This window comes from Lathyrus oleraceus, chromosome 6 (genome assembly GCF_024323335.1).
Source record: "Lathyrus oleraceus cultivar Zhongwan6 chromosome 6, CAAS_Psat_ZW6_1.0, whole genome shotgun sequence".
Classification (NCBI taxonomy): domain Eukaryota; kingdom Viridiplantae; phylum Streptophyta; class Magnoliopsida; order Fabales; family Fabaceae; genus Lathyrus; species Lathyrus oleraceus.
This window is the reverse complement of record NC_066584.1, coordinates 185490768-185510681: the sequence shown is the minus strand read 5'-3', so window position 1 is coordinate 185510681 and position 19914 is coordinate 185490768. Positions and strand designations below refer to the sequence as shown.

Below are 19914 nucleotides of genomic sequence, written 5' to 3'. Positions count from 1 at the left end.
AGGTGAATGCTGCTTCAACTTCTAAAGGGAAAGGTAAGGCTTATAGAATGCCTTATTATCAGGTTGCTGAAGTGACTCCCAATGTTTATCAGCAACAAGCTTTTGCAATTCCTGCTGGTCAACAACCCATGCCATATCCGCCACCGATGTAGTATCAGCAACCGTATGTTCCTCAATGTCAGAATTATTATCAGCCTGGTCAGTAGAGACAAAGGAAACCTGAGAGAAAATTTGATATGGTTCAAATGTCATATAGTCAACTCCTTGCCCACTTGCTTCGCGGTTCTTTGATTCAATTGAAGGAACTAAGACCTCCTCCAAATCCACTACCTCCGGGCTATGATGCCAATGCAAGATGTGAATTCCATTTTGGTGCTCTCAGGCATAATGTTGAGAATTGTAAGGCTCTGAAGCATAAGGTACAAGATTTAATTGACTCGAAGGCCATTTCGTTTACACCTAATGCTCCTAATGTTAATAACAATCATATGCCTCCCGCTGTCGGTCCTTCTGTGAGTATGTTGGAAGAATCTTGTGATTACATTGTGGTGATTGATGTTTATAAGGTGAAGAACTCTTTAGCAATGGTTAAAAAGGAGTTATTATCAAATGATGTGTTCCCAGGTTGCTCAGCCGATTGTGAACAGTGTTTGTTGAATCCTCAGGGTTACGAACGATTGAGAATTGGTGTCCAGCAACTGATGAATGAAGGGTGTTTTATGGTAGAAGAGGCTTCCGGTGAAGAGAAGGTGGATACTCTAGAGATTCCTTATACTCCTCTACAAATCCCAGTGCCATCTAATCCAGTGGTTCCTATGATAATTCCTAGTCCAGTGTCCCCTTTGGTGATTACTGTACCGTCTCCGTTTCATTTTGAAAGTACTAAGGCCGTTCCCTGGAATTACAACTCATTTTTATACATTTATGGGAAGAAGCAAGAAGAACCCAGTGTAGCCAGTGAATCAGCAGTCAATATTGCAATTACCAGAGGGATGACCCGAAGTGGTCGTATCTTTGCTTCTGCTCCTCCTCCATAGAAAGATGATGTTGGAGTAGCTGTGAAAAGCAAAGGAAAATAGGCTTTCGGTGCTAATCAGGGGCAAGTTCCTCCTCAGAATAAATATATTCCAGAAGATGTTGAAGAGTTTCTCCGGATTATAAAAAGAAGTGACTACAAAGTGGTAGACCAGCTCAATCAGACCCCTTCCAAAATTTCCATACTATCTCTGTTGTTGTGTTCTTAAGCGCATAAGGATACTTTGATAAAATTCCTTAGTGCGACTCACATACCTCAAGATATCACTGTAAATCAGTTCGAGGGGGGTAGTGGCCAATATCGCCGTCAGTAGCCATCTTAGATTCTGTGATAATGATCTGCCTCTAGATGGGAAATCTCACAATAAGGCTCTCCATATCTCCATCGAGTGCGCTGATATGATTATGTCTAGAGTATTGGTAGATACAGGGTCCTCTCTTAATGTGCTTCCTAAGAACTCTTTGACCAAGTTGACTATAGAATGTTTGTTGATGAAATTGAGTACGTTGGTGGTTAGAGCTTTTGATGGGTCTCGAGGGATTGTGGTGGGAGAAGTGGACTTACCAATCAAGGTTGGACCTTACACTTTCTTCACTACTTTATTTGTTATGGATATCTTCTCGGCTTACAACTGCCTTTTGGGACGTTCGTGGATTCATTCGGTTGGGGCAATTACCTCTACCTTTCACCAGAAATTGAAGTTCATCATCAATGGTAAAATGATTAAAATAGATGGGGAAAAGGATGTCTTGGTCAGTTAGCTATCATCATTCAGGTACATAGAAGTGGGTGGGGAGATTCATGAAACCCCATTTCAAGCTTTTGATATCGCTAATGTGTTGATGGCTCCGCTTCATAACCAAGGATCCAAGAAGTCTGAATTACTCATGTCTTCCTTGAGATATGTCAAGACAGTGATAGAAGTTGGCCACCCCGAAGGTTGGGGAAGAGTACTTGATCTACCAGTAAACAAAGATAAGTCTGGGCTGGGATACCGACCACGACAGATGGTACAACAGATGATTAGAAGACAGTTAAGGGGCAGATACCTCCAATTCCAGAAACATTTGTCAGTGTTAGGCATCTTTTCGAAGGACAGATATCCCTTGTTGATGATGAAGCCAATACCTCTAGTACAGATTGCTTTGTGTTCAAAAAGGCTCCAGGCCAACAGCTTAGTAGTTGGACTTCTGTGGATGTTCCTCAAGTCATGATGATAAAAAAGTAATTTGTAGGGCCCCCATTTTTCTAAACAACGTTTATCATAAATAAATGAACATTTCAGATTCAATTATGTTCCCTGTTTTTCATTTTTTCTTTATAAATACGACAATGTTTTATCTTTTCATTTCCATCATTCTAAAAAAGAGCATGAATCACCATCCGTGCAGATCCAACTCGAATTCTCTTGATAACGGTACTGTTATGGCTCATTATGACTTTGAAAATCCGGTTTACCATGTTGATGAAGATGGTGAGGAAGATTGTGACCTCCCCGAAGAGTTGTCCAGATTGTTAGAGCAAGAGTCAAAGCTCATTCAGCCATACCAAGATTCGCTAGAAATGATCAACCTCGGGTCTGAAGATTGCAAAAAAGAAGTGAAGATAGGTGATGCCTTGGATGAGAATGTCAAGAAGGGATTGATTGAATTATTGCACGAATATGTTGATGTATTGGCTTGGTCATATCAAGATATGCCTGGGTTGGAAATAGATATTGTGGTACACTGACTGCCACTCAAAGAAGAATGTCCTCCTGTGAAGCAGAAACTGAGAAGAACTCGACCTGATATGACTATCAAGATAAAGGAAGAGGTTCATAAACAGTTCATCGCTGGTTTCTTGGTAGTATCCAATTACCCTCAATGGGTTGCAAACATCGTGTCGGTGCCTAAGAAAGATGGCAAGGTACGAATATGCATTGATTATAGGGACTTGAACAGAGCAAGCCCAAAAGATGATTTTTCGCTCCCACATATTCATGTGTTGGTGGATAATACAGCTTAGTCCTCAATGTTTTCGTTCATGGATGGTTTTTCTGGCTATAATCAAATAAAGATGGCTCCATAAGACATGGAGAAGACTACTTTTGTTACCCCTTGGGGAACATTTTGTTACAAGGTCATGCCTTTCGGACTAAAGAATGCTGGTGCAACATATCAAAGGGCAATGGTGATTCTCTTTCATGATATGATTAATGAGATTGAAGTATATGTTGATGATATGATTGCAAAATCTCAAACTGAGGAGGAACATCTAGTTCATTTGTCGAAGTTGTTTGAAAGATTGAGGAAGTTTAGGCTGAGATTGAATCCTAACAAATGCACATTCGGGGTAAGATCTGGAAAACTGCTAGGTTTTATCATGAGTCAGCGTGGGATTAAAGTTGATCCTGAAAAAGTCAAAGCGATACAGAATATGCCAGCAACAAGAACAAAGAAGGAGGTTTGTGGATTTATGGGGAGGTTGAACTACATAACTAGCTTCATCTTGCACCTCACAGCTACGTGTGAATCTATCTTTAAGATACTCCGTAAAGATCAAGTCGTTGAATGGAATGACAATTGCCATAATGCGTTTGAAAAAATAAAAGAATATTTGCAAGAACCTCTGATCTTAATGCCTCCAGTTCCAGGAAGACCTCTTATTATGTACATGATTGTCCTTGATGAAACCATGGGTTGCGTTCTTGGGCAACACGATGAATCGGGTAGAAAAGAACATTCCATCTACTACTTAAGCAAGAAATTCAAAGATTGTGGAAGAGGTATACGCTACTGGAGAAGACCTGTTAAGCACTTGCTTGGGCTTCCAAACGCTTGAGACAATATATTTTGACCCATACAATGTTACTGATCTCTAAGATGGATCCCATCAAGTATATCTTTGAAAAGCATGCTCTTACAGGAAGGGTCTTCCGTTGGCAGATGGTCCTAACAAAATATGATATCCAGTATGTCACGCAGAAAGCTATCAAAGGTAGTGTGCTCTCCTATTACTTGGCACATCAACCTGTAGAGGATTATCAACCCATGAAATTTGACTTCCCCGACGAAGATATCTTGTTCATCAGAGAATTCAATGTTCCTGGCCCTGAGGAAGGCCCCGAACCAGGATCGCAATGGACGCTCGTGTTCGACGGTGCTTCCAATGCGCATGGCCATGGAATAGGTGCAATAATCACTTCTCCAATAGGATTTCATCTTCCCTTTATCGCGAGATTATGCTTTGACTGCCCCAGCAATATGGTAGAATATGAGGCATGCATCTTCAGTATTGAAGCAGTAATTGACTTAAGGATCAAAATAATTGAGGTTTATAGAGATTCAACTCTCGTCATCAGCCTAGTATGGGGATATTGGGAGACCCGTGACCACAAGTTGATTCCTTATAAAGAGCATGTCATGAAATTGATTCCCTGTTTTGATGAAATCACTTTTCATCATATCCCGAGGGAGAAGAATCAATTAGCAGATGCTCTTGATACCTTGTCATCCATGTTTAAGGTCAAGTGGAGGAATCAAGCTCCTTCTATCAACATTCAACACCTGGATGAACCTGCGTACTGTCTGGAAATTGAGGAGGAATCAGATGGCAAGCCTTGGTTCTACGACATTAAGAGGTATGTTAAGAAGCAAGGATATCCAGAGAATGTATCCATTAAAGATAAGAAAGCCTTGAGGGAGCTAGAATCCCATTTCTTTGTAAGTGGGGGAGTACTTTATAAGCGGAGTTATGATTCGGTCTTGCTCAGATGCATGGATAGACACGAAGCAGAGTGGATTATAATAGACGTGCATAAAGGTTCCTTTGGGACACACGTTGGAGGTGATTCAATGTTTAAAAATATCCTTAGAGCAGGGTATTATTGGTTGACCATAGAAGTGGATTATTTTCGTCATGTGCAGACTTGTCACAAGTGTCAGATCTATGTTGACAGAATACATGTGCCTCAGGTGCCATTGAACGTTATTTCATCTCCATGGCCTTTTGCAATGTGGGGCATTAATGTGATCAGACGCATTGAACCAACTACTTCGAATGGATATCGGTTTATTTTGGTAGCCATATACTATTTCACCAAATGGGTGGAAGTTGCGTCGTATGCTAATGTAACAAAATAAGTGGTTGCCCGCTTTATGAAAAGAGACATCATTTGCCGTTATGGGATCCCAAAAAAAATCATTACTAATAATGGTTTGAACCTCAATAACAAGATGATGAAGGAGTTGTTCAAAGACTTTAAAATTGAACATAATAATTCCTCGCCATACTGTCCGAAGATGAACGACGTTGTTGAGGCTGCAAACAAGAATATAAAGAAGATTGTTCAAAAAATGGTGAAGACATACAAAGATTGGCATGAAATGCTACCTTTTTCTTTGCATGGTTACCGTACCATGGTGCGAACATCGACTGGGGCAACTCCTTTTTCATTGGTATATGGTATGGAGATCCTAAAAGATGTCAAGCTCGATGAGGCTGAATGGGCTCAAACCAGACTAGATCAACTCAAACTTATTGAAGAGAAGCGCATGCCCGCTCTATGTCACAACCAGTTATATCAGAAGAGGTTGAAGAGGGCATTTAAGAAGAAAGTACGTCCTCAGAATCTTCAAGCAGGAGACTAGTACTGAAAAAGATCTTGCCAATTCATACAGATCCAAGGGGTAAATGGACCGCAAACTATGAAGGAACATACATTGTGAGAAAGGTTTTCTCTAGAAGGGCCTTGATTCTCTCAACTATGGACGGTGAAGACCTGGCATCACCTGTGAACGCAGACGCAGTCAAAAAATACTTCGCCTAAAAATAGACTCGCTAAGTCGAAAACCCGAAAGGGCGACTTAGGCAAAAATGAACAATCCCGGTGAGCCACAAAAAGAAAGGCTCAGGCAAAAATTAGGGATAAAATCAAAAGAATTGAAACCCGCTAAGTCAAAAACCCGAAAGGGAGGCTTAGGCAAAAAAGGGTATCCCGATAGGCTGAAAACCCGAGAGGGCTACCTAGGCAAAAGTTAAGGATTCAAAAGGTAAGAGGTTGCAGTCTGTCAAAGATCTGTGAACATCATTACACATGTGGCAACCTCATATGGGAAAGATCGATCTAGTCACTCTCCTCGAAGGCAGAGTACAAGGAAGACCAAAGATATAACAGTTATAGTAGAACCAAAACTCAATGGGAATTCGAGCAATTTCCATTGTTGTTCTATACATTTTTTATTTCTTCGCAATTACCTCTTTTAGGAATTGCTTCCGTGTGTAATTACTCGATCACGGGAAATTCCATCAATAAAACTAGTTCATAAAAAGTGCTCCTCATTTTATTTTCGTCGCTTGTTTGTGAAATGAGATTTTATTTTTTATAAACTATGCATTGGAAATGTTGGGCATGACAATAAAATCATTTGAAAGAAAAAACTTGAATTTACTTCAATTCTAAAATGACTAAAGGGGTCGCCACGATTTCCTATTACTATTCACGGCACGCCTAAAGTCACAGAAGCCACTGTAAGTGTGAGAGTTTGGAAGAACTGTCATCCTCTCTAGGTGTTCGTACCTAGTGTTGTGAAAAACCAGTATAGGGTGTCAGAAGATCCAGATTAGCTTCACCATCTTCCCAGCAACTTAGAGGCAATCAAGATGTCGGGAAATCAGAACCTTTCCAACCAAACATTAAGCCCAACCCCAGTTGGCACCTCTGAGAAACCTATTATACCGTTTAACCAAAAGCCTAACCATGCATCAGCATTTTGCATAAGCAATCTTACATATCATTGCATCATGAAGCGGGTAGCATATTCCATCAAGATGGAGCATTATGCCTGATGAAATAAATGTGCATAACAGCATGAAAGTCTTTCTCGAAATCGTAAAAGAATCCTCCGTTGAGACATTCTTCCTCCCCAGTGAGAACATTATCATGAAAACTCTCGAGCCGGATTCCCGTAGGTTTCCCCAAAATATTTCTTCTTCGTGTTTCCTTTTGCAAGTACCTTTGAAATCTTTCACCAGTCACTTACCTTTCGTAATTCCTTTCGGCCTTGTGCCAGCTCTCCTTGTCTTTTGCTTGGAGAAGATTAATTGAGATAACTTACCTTTCGTAAGTTTATTTCGTTGCTTTATGCACGAAATCATGTCTCCCCCTCATTTCCTTTTGCACGAGTAGGGTACCTTTGTCAGATCTTTGCTTCCTGTTTGTTTAAACGCTTGAAATAGGTTTGGTGAGTCTCAGGGTTTGGGTAGACATTGTTTGAAAACTCCATCCCCACCATTGTGCCTGAGGGACGATATGAGGTTTTCATTACCTATTTGCAAAGTTCCCCACTTGTCATAGTGTGTTAAAGCCCATATTCATCTCGCAAATCCCCTTAAGTCTAGGTTTTACCTAGCAAGTTTACTCTTTGTTTTGCCTTATGCAAATGATTACGACCTTTCGTTAGTTACTTACCTTTCGTAAGTACTCCCCTGCCTTTCGCGTGGGACACAATTCCCTCCTTGATTACCTTTTGTGATTCCCCTTTGTGCCTTTTGAATAAATATTATTATCCCCAGATGCTTACCTTTTGTAAGTCTCCTCAGCCTTTTGCTCGAGGATTTCTATTCCTAAACCTGCTTACCTTTTGTAAGTGTCCTTTGCCTTTTGCATTGGAGATCTTCTCTTGATAAGGAGCCATTTCTACCTTTGGTAATAGATAACCATCCCTTCCATATATCTTATTAATCTTTCATTGAGAAGTTTCTCATTACCTTTTGTATGAGAAATCCTTGCTAGCCTTCTTCTTAACCTTTTGTTGAGAAGTTTCTCATTACCTTTTGTATCATAAATCCTATTCATCTTTCTTTTTAACCTTTCATTGAGAAGTTTCTCATGACCTTTGTATGAGAGATCATATCCATTATTTCTTCTTAACCTTTTTGTTGAGATGTTTCTCATTACCTTTCGTATGAGAAATCTCCAGCTTTCTTCTTAACCTTTCGTTAAGAAGTTCTCACTACCTTTTGTGTGAAAATCCCCAGCAGACCTTGTGTTTAGGAGCTCTCGTTACATTTTGTACGAGAATCTCATCCCCATTTCCTTCTTAACATTTTGTTAAGGAGTTCTCATCACCTTTTATGTGATAAATTCGACCCTCCTTCTTCTTAACCTTTTGTTTGAAAGCCCCCTTTTTTCTCTTGCTAAGGAGCCGTTGCTACCTATTGTGCGAGAAAATCATATTTCTCCAGCAAGGTTATCCCCCATTCCCATTTTATTCTTAGACTTTTTTTAAGGAGTTCTCATCACCTTTTGTGTGAGAAGTCTATCCACCTTTTTCCTTAACTGTATTCGGAAATTTCCATCCCTCTTGCTAAGGGGCCGTTGCTACCTGTTGCATGAGAAGGTCTTTTTTTCAGTTGAGTTGCCTGCCTTTTGCAAGACGCCTCTTTGGCTTTTGCAGAAGATCTCATTTCAAAGTCCTTTTACCCATGGGTACTTGACTTTTGCAAAAACTAATTCTTTTACCTTCGTGGAATCCTGCGAGAATACCTCGATCACCGGTTACAAGCCAAAACTCGTTGGCGGAGGCAAGAAAAGAAAAGAATGAAAAAGAAAAGAATGATAAATATATAGAAAGACAAAAAAGAGATCAGCATACTGCATACTTCATGCATGTCCTTACAAAACATTCCTTTGTATAGCTAACCCATTTTTCTCACATATATTTCAGATGATCCCTTACGAATAATCATATACAAAGGCCTATACATTATCCATTGGACAATTTCCCATTAATACCCCTACCTTACAACTCATTCACTTCATTCATTCGCTACGGGAAAATTTCGCGGTTATTTTAGTATTTAATCCTCTCTTACCGCGAACGTTTGAAAGTCGTTGTTATTCATACCTTCAAGTATGAGAAGATTAAACAGGGGCAGTTGTCATACCCTAAAATTTACCCTCCTTTTTACTTTTCACCTAACCCATGACTTGAGGTCCATATATACTCATTCACGTGCATCCTTCATTCATGGTTAACATTTACTGACAAGTACCATAGATTCAAGGTTCATGGCTAATAAAATCAGGGATTTGGCTTGAAGATTATGGTGTTGCTCATCATGTGGGTTGCAACCCAAACTCTTGATCTTGAGGGATCTTGTTGCTTGACTTTCTGTGCATTGACTTGACTTTTGTACCCAAATATTGGGTCCATGAAATACATCCATAAGTTTACTTTTGGTCAACTGTTGACTTTTTGGTCAACATGTTGACCAAAGTCAACATACCATGTTATCATCCATAAGTCCCTAACATTCTTGTTCTTTGTTATCCATTTCCAAACAAATACATCAAACATGTTTATTTTAATATGCATAACATAAACCACATGACTTGAAAAAAAATGACCTTAACCACATTACAACCTACACAAAACCACACATAAACCTAACCAAAATCTTTTCAAGCCAAGGCAAACATGGACCTAAAACAGAACTCAACAATAAGCCACATGCCAAGGCCAAACTACATAATAAACCCACATTATTACCAATCCAAACAACATCCCAAAGTTTATTCACACAAATAACATTACCACATTGCATATAGTTCACTTTCCATAAACTTCACATGTGCCATCCCATCTGAACGGTGTCTACAACAACATAAACTCTCACAAGGTGCGGTCTGTAGGGGTAAATTCGTGACCATAAAGCTATGGATAAACTTGACGTCAGTAAAACTAGAGTCGCCATCACGCTTTTATTGTTTCCAAAGGAAAAGGGAAAACTACAAACAAAAACCCAAAGATAAGAAGTTTTTAAATCAAAACTAATAAAGTTCTAAAGATTACAGGTAAGGGGGTTGGTTACACAGAGGGAAGATGTTAGCACCCAAAGTGTCCTAGGTACTCCTATGGATCCCTTTTTGTATGCTTATGTGTTTGGTATAAATGATGTTTGGTAAAATATAGAGTGGGGAATGAGAAAAGAATTTATTAATTATATTTTTGTGTTTGACAAGACCTTCGGTCTTATGCCTAAGTACCAACATAAAAATGAGGGATAAAAACCCCGTATCGTGGTAAAAATTTCAAAGAAAGTTGATGAATTGATTTTAACAAAAGTTTAAGTGAAAGGGCACCAAAGGACAAAGATTTGAATGGGTTTGTTAGTTCTTTTTGTCTTTTGAAATTTAAGTCAATATGATTAAGTTTATTTGCAAGTTTGATTTAAGAAAATGTTTGAAAATTTAATGGCATAAGGCCAAAGATTCTAATCATTAAAATATGTCTAAGTTTGAAATCACAAGCAAAGAAAGTTTTTGAAAAGAGGAAGAGATTTTGAAATTTAAGAAGTGGGAGGAGATGACGAGACTACCCTAGGAAAAAAATTAAAAGTTAAGAGTTTAAAAGATCTAACCAATGGAATGCAATCTAACAGACAAGAATGTCATATAGAAACCCATTTTCCTTTGGATTTTGACAAGCAATGAGCAATATCCAAGCATCATGTGAAGATCAAGGCATCAAATAAAGATAGCCATAATATCCAAGTAAGCATTCCAATAGCTAGCAGTCCCCAATACCTTCCAATGTATCAGATGAAATATTCCTTGATCAACTCAAAACAAAACATCAAACATAGACAATAATAACAAAATAACAATTAGGCACAAAGACAGAGTAGCAGATGAATCAAAGAGGGCATCCAAGGTATTGCATCAGATGAAGTCATAATCAAAGATAACTCAGTCTCAGATGTTGGCATTGGCTAAGTCCTTTAGCACAGGGAATGTTGCCTAGTTCTAAGTCCAAAAGTTCAGATCAATTCCAACAGTCCACCAATATATTTTTTAGGGTTTTTGTTGTTATTAAATGCTTTAAGGTCCTGAGACCACAAATAAAATAAAAAAACAATATATACAATCACAAGATATGGCTCAAATGAGCAAAGTGAAAAAGGCTTGAAACATAAACAAGTTGCATGAAATGTAAATGGCAATGAATGATAAAGGCACTGAAATTTAAATTGCATAAAGTAAATGACTTAAAAATAAAGCAATATTAATAAAATATTAGTCAATGGTTAGTAAAATGTTAGTGATGAGTTTTAATTGATTAAGGCATTCTTTGGATAACACTCAACCATTCATTCACAAGTATGAATCCTTGAACCAAGACATCATCCATGAGAAAGACTCCAACTTGGATAAATCAACAAGTATGTCACTAGCTCTCATGAAAGGAAAAAAAGGTCAAGTTTCCACACAATACCATGAAGAATGGGAGACTTACAATCTCACTTACTATAATGTTATGCTTTCTTGATCAAATTTAGCTCTATATTAAGCAATCGTAATTGGACTTATGTAGAAGTCACAACTATCTGAGGTTGGACAATAAAAATATAGGTGTTAATGCATGGTAGAGAGTTGGTACAAGGAACCAAACTCCTAAAACATACCACACACTAAAAGAAATAGAGTGAGGACCTATCTCAGTCTGACTCATGTTGATTCATCTGACACAAGGTCATTGATGAATCAACTAGCATTAGACATGAAGAGATTTCATGGGTCAATGAGGGATTGGGGAAGAATAGGTATGAAGATGAAGAGGGAAAGGGAAATAGAAACACAAATTGATCATGAGAGGAATTTCATCTTATCAATACCATTCATTCATTTTGGAAGATGAAATGTTCATTTCATCAATCCTCTAAATTCAATGGTATTGATCAAACAAAAGTCAAATCAATCATGACCAAGGCCCAAACAGAAAGTCAAACATCACAAGACCATAAAAATGGCTCCACATAGTTTTTAAATATTTAATCAATTAAAAATCAAATTAAAAGTGAATTAAAATACATTATTAAATGGACAAAAACCTAAAATCCCTTCAAAACACCAAATAAATGGCCAAGGGATTTATCCTATATCAAACAAGGTCAAAGGACCTTAGACAAAAAAATTCATGATTTTTGGAAAGTCATAAGTATTTTAAAACAATTAAAAATATGCACAAAAACATTTAATTCATGAAAAATATCAAAATTAATCCAAAAAATAATTTTAATTCAAAATATAAAAGATATAAATATTTAAATATTTTTTGTGAAAGTCCCATATTTTTTAGATTAAAAATGAAATTAATATGAATTAAACAAAATAAAGGAATTAAATGTAAAATCAGAAATTAAAATAAAATGAGAAAAAACAAGGGCCATCAGATCTCCCTCATTAATTGAGGTGGCATATCTAATGTCCACAACGCGCACTCCATCATGCACCACAGTCAACGCGTGCACACGCGTGGTAATTAGAAGCGAAGGTCAGGATTAAAACGTTTGAAAATGATCAAGTGGTTTGGAAGATGCCAACACACCACCAGAGCCCTAGCTCCGGTCTTCTTCTCCGGTGGACCTCACCGGACTGGTCCACCACCAATCACCATTAAAATAAAAAATGAGTACACTATTTTAAAGAAAAAAATGTTCAGGAGCTCGAATCTGGCCTCAATTTCACCCAATTCCAGGTATATTGAAAGATACGTGGACTTGAAGTTTGAGGTGCATGATTTGAGTTGCTTCGGTTTGACCTCAAAGCAACTCAATCTTGTTTCCTACATAGGTAGGACTTTAGCCAACCAAAAATTACTTGAAATAATGGAGAATTTAGAGAGAATTGAAGAGAGAAAGTTTCACAAAATTCACCTTCTGTTTGCAGTGATGAAGCTCAATTTGGATCTCAATTGGCTTGGGCTTGCTTCTACTTGCTTGTAGGAGATGAAAGGGATGATCAAAAGGCTTGGATCCTTGGAGTTTCAATCCTAAAACAAAAGTGGAATTGAAGCTCGATTTCAAGTGAAATCTTCAGGGTTATCCTATCGATGGAGGTTAGGGAAGATGCAGCTCAAAGCTTAGGCAAAGGGGTCCTCATTCTGATCACAAGGGCAATGTATTTATACCCATGTTCATTGCTTTCCACACACTTTCAAACTTTGGCCAAAAATAGTAATGTGATGTGCATGATTGCATGGGCGTGTGATAGGCCCATGAAATGATGTAAATAGGTCCAAATTCATTTTCAAATGATGCTGCAACTTTAACATGAAGCCATGCAATGTGTATTTGAAAAATGATCATGAACTTTCCAATTAGGGCCATGCATTACACCCATGTGCAAGTCCCTCAATTATTATCCAAAGGAAGTGACCTTGAACTTTTTGGAAAGGCGATATCAAGGGAAATAACTTTGATGTTGAAATTTTTTTCATTTGGAGCTTGGATCATGATGAACTTTGAGGTGGAAGTGGGATAAATCAAACATAGTTGAAAATTTTCTAAGTACAAAGTCAAATGACCACTTCTTCCACCTTGAATAACTTTTGCTATGAGCTTCAAATGGAGACGTCTTCTTCATCAAAGTTGTAGCTCTTTCATTCATATTAAATATGGTCATAAATCTGACATGATTTGGATTTGGCATGAGGGAGTTATGCATTTTAGAAGTTGAGGAAAATTGCTTGTTCAATGGTGATGGCCCAAAATGACCTATAATGTTTTCTCTTGGGACATGCCCTTTAAAGTTGAATTTGACATTTCCAAAAGAATAAAATTTGGATAATACATCTTGAAATTTATCATGAAACTTATATGTCCTTCATATCATAAAAATTGACCAAGTTATGGTCCTTGGAAGTTGACCTCCTAACTAGGGCACAAACAAAATGACCTATAATGTTTCACCATAAAAAATGACTTTCCAAGCAAAACTAGATCTTAATGCGAACATGAAAGTTGTTTGTAATGTCATAAAGAGTAAATTTTATCTTTGAATCATTTCATATGACAAAAATTGTAGGAGATAGGGTCTAGGGAACCCCAGTTCTGATCAGTTGACTTTCTCTGGTCAACCTCTTTGAACCAACTTGCAAACTTGAAGTTCTTTTGATCTTTAGAGCTCATAGAGGATCATATATGCATAAGATGATGTAAAATGAAGTATCCCTTGATATATTTGATTAATTGTTGAAGAAACTTACTGAGGAAGTCACACAAGATACCTAGATGAATTAGGGCTTCCAAGGCAAACAAACTTCAAACTCTTGATGAATTCTTGATCAAAATGATAAATGAGGAACATGGGGATCTATATATAATGTTTAGAACCAATGGTAAACCACTCCTTGATTGATCTCTTTCTGTGAAGGTCTCAAGCCCTAGTTGTGAGCTTGATAGGGCATAGGTGGATGCACACACTACCTACAAAAGAAACAAAGTTATACATAGACATATTTTTGGTGTTTTGGTTAGTAAACAAAATAAAAATAAATTATGATACAATGAAATGTGCTTGGTGATCTCTATCAATGCAAACCCAATGAATGATGGGTATGAAGGATGCCAAGGTGTGATCCCAAAGCCAATGCAAATCATGAGATTGCATGAGGGATCTTAGGGTCAAAATTGGGGTCTTACACAGTCATACAATTCAAGCAAGGTTTTGACTCAATGACAGGCCATCTGTTGCAAGTGCATCCTGCAAATTAAGTTATAACCATAACAATATGTAGCCTATAAGCATAAGTGCAAATGGTTCAGTTGCAACCTATAACTTCAAACCCTGCAGCAGGCCAAACAACGACATTAACCTGCAAAACATGTATGCAACAGACCCTCCAATACCTACGGCAGTGCAACAATAAATTCCTTCAATTTAAAACCAATTACAGATCCATATAACCTAAAACACCACATACATAACTAATAAACAAAGCATTCTTCCTGCGCCCTTGTCATCATCATATCAGCCTAAAACCATTCATTCAAACCAATCATACATTACAACATTATGCCTAACCTATCCCATATTTCATAAAAATTAGCAACTAGCATGAACACATACATAGCCATTATTCATGGTCTAAACATTGGGATTACATTCAAATAATCATGGCAAGGTATGCGATTCATTCAAATCATAGACCAAAGACCGACCTAAACATAACAAAACATTTCCACGCATCACAAGCCATACTATTAGATATTTCATAACAAAACACAACCATTTCAAATCCAACACCAAGTCCTAGCATCCACATGGGAGCAACAATCAGCACCAAATAATAATAGTTAAGCAACGAAACCTTGGCCATAGTCCTGTAGGAGGTCACTCGAGACATAACAGAGCGTCCAAAATTGACAACAATCATCATTTACATCAGCAAACCAACCTATTCATGAATGACTCTTAATAAATATAACAAATAGATCTAGCAATAACATTTCAAAATAATGTTGGCAGTATTACTGGACTAACATTCACAAACATGTAACCACATAAATGATAACATTTTTATAATTTCCACTTAACTGCGTCAAAGCCAAACGAAATTTAATTGCTAACAGTTAACAACCTATAACCAACTTAGCCTTACAAGTTTGATAACGGAAATAATCATGTCCTAACTAATAACAAACAGATCTAACAGAATTTGAACCTAACCTAATTTCCTAACCATAGCATACGAAATCATGTCCAACAATGTGCAATATCCTGCAGCCACAACCTGCAAGTCACAACCCAAAAGAGTTAACACATATGAATACGGCATTACGGCTTAATAAGCCAACCTCACTAATAATTGGAACCTACTAATAAACCTATTTCATAACTGACTAAAAGATTACATAATGGTTTTAATAGAGTTCAATTAAACAAAAAATAAAAATCCAGCATAATTTCAATTTCTAACAGAACACGCTAAACTAACTATAATTGATCCAAACAACTTAACTAACACTAACAAATTCAGTTTAAACCTAACAGAGTTGTACTCCTAACTATTTTACCCTTGGAAGAGTTAACATTGTGAACTGGCCTAACAGAGCTACCCGAGCTGCCCAATTCTATTGCAATCACCACTCTATATAAATTCCAATCATTCCCAATCATTGGGGGATCATCGCCACGATTCATCATCACTCTCTCGTTCTCCCTGTGATTCTTTCTCTCCATCTTTCATAGCCCTCACCACACACTCTGAACCATCATAATTGTTAGAGCTTCAGCATCAAAAGCTCTAATCAATTGAGCTTCAACCTCAATCCCTTCACTCTTTTCTCACATAATGAAACAACATCAACGCAACCTACAGACTGCAGAAGAAGGATAAGAGGAAGAATCATTTGCATTTATAAGAAATATAAGAGTCAGAGCAAGAACTCACCGGAATCCTCTTCATCTTCGTCGTCTCCGGAAGGTAGGTTGATTTCTTCATTGTTTCGCATCGAACTTGTTACCATAATGTAGTTGGAGATGAATGGAATCAAAACCCCCTAGGGATTCAATTCCAGGTAGGGAGAGTTTAACTTGAGTTTTACTGTCTAGGGTTCATAGAGAAATCACCTCGATTCGATTAATTTGTGATGAGTTTGGAGAATCTGATCAAGTATTTGAATTCAGGGTGTGTAAATGAGAAGTATGGTATATGAATTTAGTGGTTTAGGCTCCGCCGCCACCAGAAACGAATTTCGGCACGGCGGAGGAGGCTTGAATTTAGGAGAGGGTGATTTGAATTGACTTGAGTTGTTTAACTTGACAGTGGCATGCCAACGTGATTAGCGTGTTCTCCGTTTTTGTGCACGTGGCCTTGGCTGATGATTCACACTCCCATTTTCAGCTCGTTGATCTTTGGGCCCTTGGCCCAAGCTTCTTACTTCCTGCACCCTGCATAGAGTTCACGCCTTACTTTCTTCTTGACCTAGAACTGGTATGGGTTTCGTATGGGCCTGTACAAATTTTGTTGCTGGCCCTTGGATTTTCTGGAATGTACCTCCCTGCTTGAGGCATTTATTTTGAATTTATTCTTGTTATTTCCTTTTTCATTTTGTTACAATTTTAATCATTCGTTAAAGCATGTTAGTACAAAAATCATGAGAATAATTTGTTAGCTTTAATTAAGTTTTGGCATGATTAGTGATTGATTCGAATTTTATAAATCATGATTAATTCTTAGAAATAATAGATTTTAGGAATTAATTAGAAATAATAGATTTTAGATAATTAGACATTTTTAGAATTTCATTAGGTTTTTAATATTTGATTAGAGATTTTAGGAATTAGATTTAAATAATTTTTTTTAGAAATATTAAACCCTGATTAGTTAATTAGTTTGGATTTTTAGAAATATTAGAATTAATCTTTTAGAGTTTTAGAATAATTAGATTTGGTTAGAATTTAATTGATTTTTAACTAGAATTTCATGATTAGAAATTAAAATCAAATATCCATAATTTGTGAAATGTCTGTTTTGTCCCTAGGCTTGGAAATAGTTCAATCTTGCATACCCCCCTAATTTTAGGCATTGTAGAAATGTTCTAATTGATCAATTAACTCTTTAGGTTGTGGTATATTCACTTTTAGCTAACTTTTTCCCAATTGATTAAGTTGATCAAAGTACGCTTTGATAAACTAAATCCTTTGACTGTGCTTATTTCCCCAAGCTTAGTCAAGTGATCAAAAGACCCTTGATCACTTGATAAAGCAAGTCCTTGTGCTCAAGATGTGCTGGATACTGGATCTCCAACTTCAATCAAGATTCAAAGATCAATATCAAGACTTCATGCAATTCAAATCAGTATAAGACAGGACTACTGCTCAAGCACTACAAAGGTCAAATTCAATATTTGTCGATCATGAGCCAAGTTGTGTGCCATGAGTCTTAAGTAATAAATAAGGAATGGGACTGGAGAATTCTTACCCCCATTCTGAATATCTTTTGGTACGGAACAAATGACCCAGTTGCTCATCGTATTCACCTATATTCATAGGCTTTAGTACAATTTGATTCAAGTTAATTGTCAAGCCTCTTCATTTTTCAAGGACAAGCCTTCATCACAGGAAGATGCAAGGAAAATCAACTTCAACACCCGTGAATTATGATGCAAATTGCACATCACGAGCCTTAAGTAGTAGAGAGGGAGTGAGAGTGGAGAATTCATATCCTCATTCTGAATATCTTTGGGTGCGGGACGAATGACCCAGTTGCTCATTGTATTCATCTCTATTCATAGATTTTAGTGCAATTTAAATCGAATAATTGATAAATCTTTCTACACAGACATGATGATCAGATATGAAGATCAAACTGAAGATCAGACTTCTACGTTTCAGGGTTTCTTTTCTATCCTTTTGTTCCCCTAGTAAAACTAAAACCATTTTGTGAATAAATTCAAAAACAATTAACCATACGATTAGGATTGTACACTACGAGCCTTAAGCGATGGAGAAAGGATAAGAGTGGAGAACTCTTATCCTCATTCTGAATATCTTTGGGTGCGGGACGAGTGACCCAGTTGCTCATTGTATTCATCTTCATTCATAGACTTTAGTACAATTCAAAACATCACTTTCTTTTCAGAATAAAAGCAAACTCACCTCATCAAAATCAGTTTTGCCTTTGGGCTTCTTTTTCAGTTTAAAACTTTTTCAGAAAGGACGTGTTACTTCCGTTCTACCGTGAACGACGCTTAAGCCTCCATGTACGAGCAATTAATGTTTAATTGCTAAATTATGATATGAGTTCATCCATTCTATCATAAACACACAGACGCTTAAAGCTCTCATGCTCGAGCATACAAGCCAGTCGACAGTAGAACACAAATGTTAAGACTGTCCACTAAAAACAACTAACGCATCCGTCCTAGTTCCACGAACTATAGAGCTCTGATTTCTTCATTGCACGAATGAGGATATGTAGGCATGATGGCCTAAATCCTTGGTGAGTACACTTATCTATTAACCCCTTGTTTCCCCCCGCGAGTAATCTTTAGATGATAACACCTATTCTTGCAAAGAACATTCAAAATGGTTCCCATGGAGTACCATGGATATTATGGGTGCTAATACTTTTCCCCTTTCATAACCGACTTACTTACCCTTTTCACTTTCCCCTGGGTTTTATCGACGTTTTCCCTTTCCTTCGGAAATAAATAGAGTTCGATGGTGACTCTGTTGTATCTTTGAGCGTGCGATGCGCTCGGGTATAATTAGCGTAGCTTCAATACTGATAAAATAAAATATGAGTGAACATGAATGGATTTAAGTAAAACATGCACGTTTATTTCATTATTAATATCATCTAAAAACCATACAAGTTTTACAAATGAACAATAAATAACAAACAAGAAAAGATTACAAATGAGGCGTGATTGAACAACACGATATTGCTGACATGCCTAGCTTTGATACTCCTCTAAATCTGAACAAATTCCACCAACAATTGCATCCATTTTCTATAGATTATGATCTAGAAATAGGTTGGTTACGACATTAGGTCCTGTCTCAGGGAAGGACAAGACCTTCTGATCAATCAACTCTTGTATTCTGGCCTTGAGGACCAAAATAATCCTATGTAGAATGTTATATGTATCCGGCATGGAATGCACAAGACACATTAGGGTTATGCTTTTGTATGTAGGGAGGAGTTGCAGGCGGAATCTCCTTTGGCACAATTTCACCTTGCTGGACAAGATACGACAACAACTCAGTGTATGATACAGGGATCTGGTCATGCTAAGGACGCTTCTTATCATAACATCTACTCTGACCCTGACTTTGGTTTCTATTATTCTGCGGAGGTCATTGATCCTGTGAAACTGGAGCCTGTGGAGGTTGCTGATATTGAGGTTGGTATGCAGGTTGCTGATATTGAGCAGCGGAAATGCATGGATAATGGTAGTATGGCACATGAGCCATAGGTGCTTGAACTTGAGGGCATACATTTGCTATCACAACACTTGCCTTAGACTCTTTCTTCTTAGCAAAACCCTGAGGTTTCTTGACCATTGTATGGTTATCAACACTAGCAATCTTTCCAGTTTTCAGC

At 37.5% G+C, this 19914-nt stretch overlaps 2 protein-coding genes across 18 annotated transcripts; one reads left to right on the top strand and one right to left on the bottom strand.

Annotated features, from left to right (window-relative positions):
* The first annotated feature begins 3900 nt into the window (after nucleotides 1-3900).
* LOC127094662 (uncharacterized) lies at nucleotides 3901-5160 on the top strand. The gene has a single exon (XM_051033468.1). The coding sequence runs from the start codon at nucleotides 3901-3903 to the stop codon at nucleotides 5158-5160; it is 1260 nt and encodes a 419-aa protein (XP_050889425.1).
* Nucleotides 5161-13661: 8501 nt separating this feature from the next.
* LOC127093193 (uncharacterized) lies at nucleotides 13662-16656 on the bottom strand. 17 transcript variants are annotated; one of them, XR_007792451.1, is made up of 6 exons: nucleotides 16255-16656; nucleotides 15878-16183; nucleotides 15531-15594; nucleotides 15172-15258; nucleotides 14504-14710; nucleotides 13662-14287 (listed from the first exon to the last, which is right to left on the bottom strand). XR_007792451.1 is itself a non-coding variant. In XM_051032093.1 (6 exons), exons 2-6 carry the CDS (start codon nucleotides 16041-16043, stop codon nucleotides 14284-14286), a joined length of 369 nt encoding a protein of 122 aa, XP_050888050.1. In that variant the 5' UTR covers nucleotides 16044-16183; nucleotides 16255-16656; the 3' UTR covers nucleotides 13662-14283. The 17 variants fall into 17 exon arrangements, 8 of the variants coding, with proteins under 8 accessions (XP_050888050.1, XP_050888047.1, XP_050888048.1 ...); XR_007792455.1 differs by having other exon boundaries at nucleotides 13662-14283; XR_007792453.1 differs by having other exon boundaries at nucleotides 14504-14648.
* Between the last annotated feature and the right edge of the window lie 3258 nt (nucleotides 16657-19914).

Bases quoted from the DNA above. Each gene is read 5' to 3' on its own strand.
- LOC127094662 (XM_051033468.1), top strand. From the start codon at position 3,901: ATGGATCCCATCAAGTATATCTTTGAAAAGCATGCTCTTACAGGAAGG.
- LOC127093193 (XM_051032090.1), bottom strand. From the start codon at position 16,043: ATGGAGAGAAAGAATCACAGGGAGAACGAGAGAGTGATGATGAATCGT. The intron at 15,259-15,543 runs GTTAGGAAATTA...ATTCATGAATAG, and splicing joins ACATGATTTCGTATGCTATG to GTTGGTTTGCTGATGTAAAT. The intron at 14,565-15,171 runs GTTTCGTTGCTT...CTTAATTTGCAG, and splicing joins CCTACAGGACTATGGCCAAG to GATGCACTTGCAACAGATGG.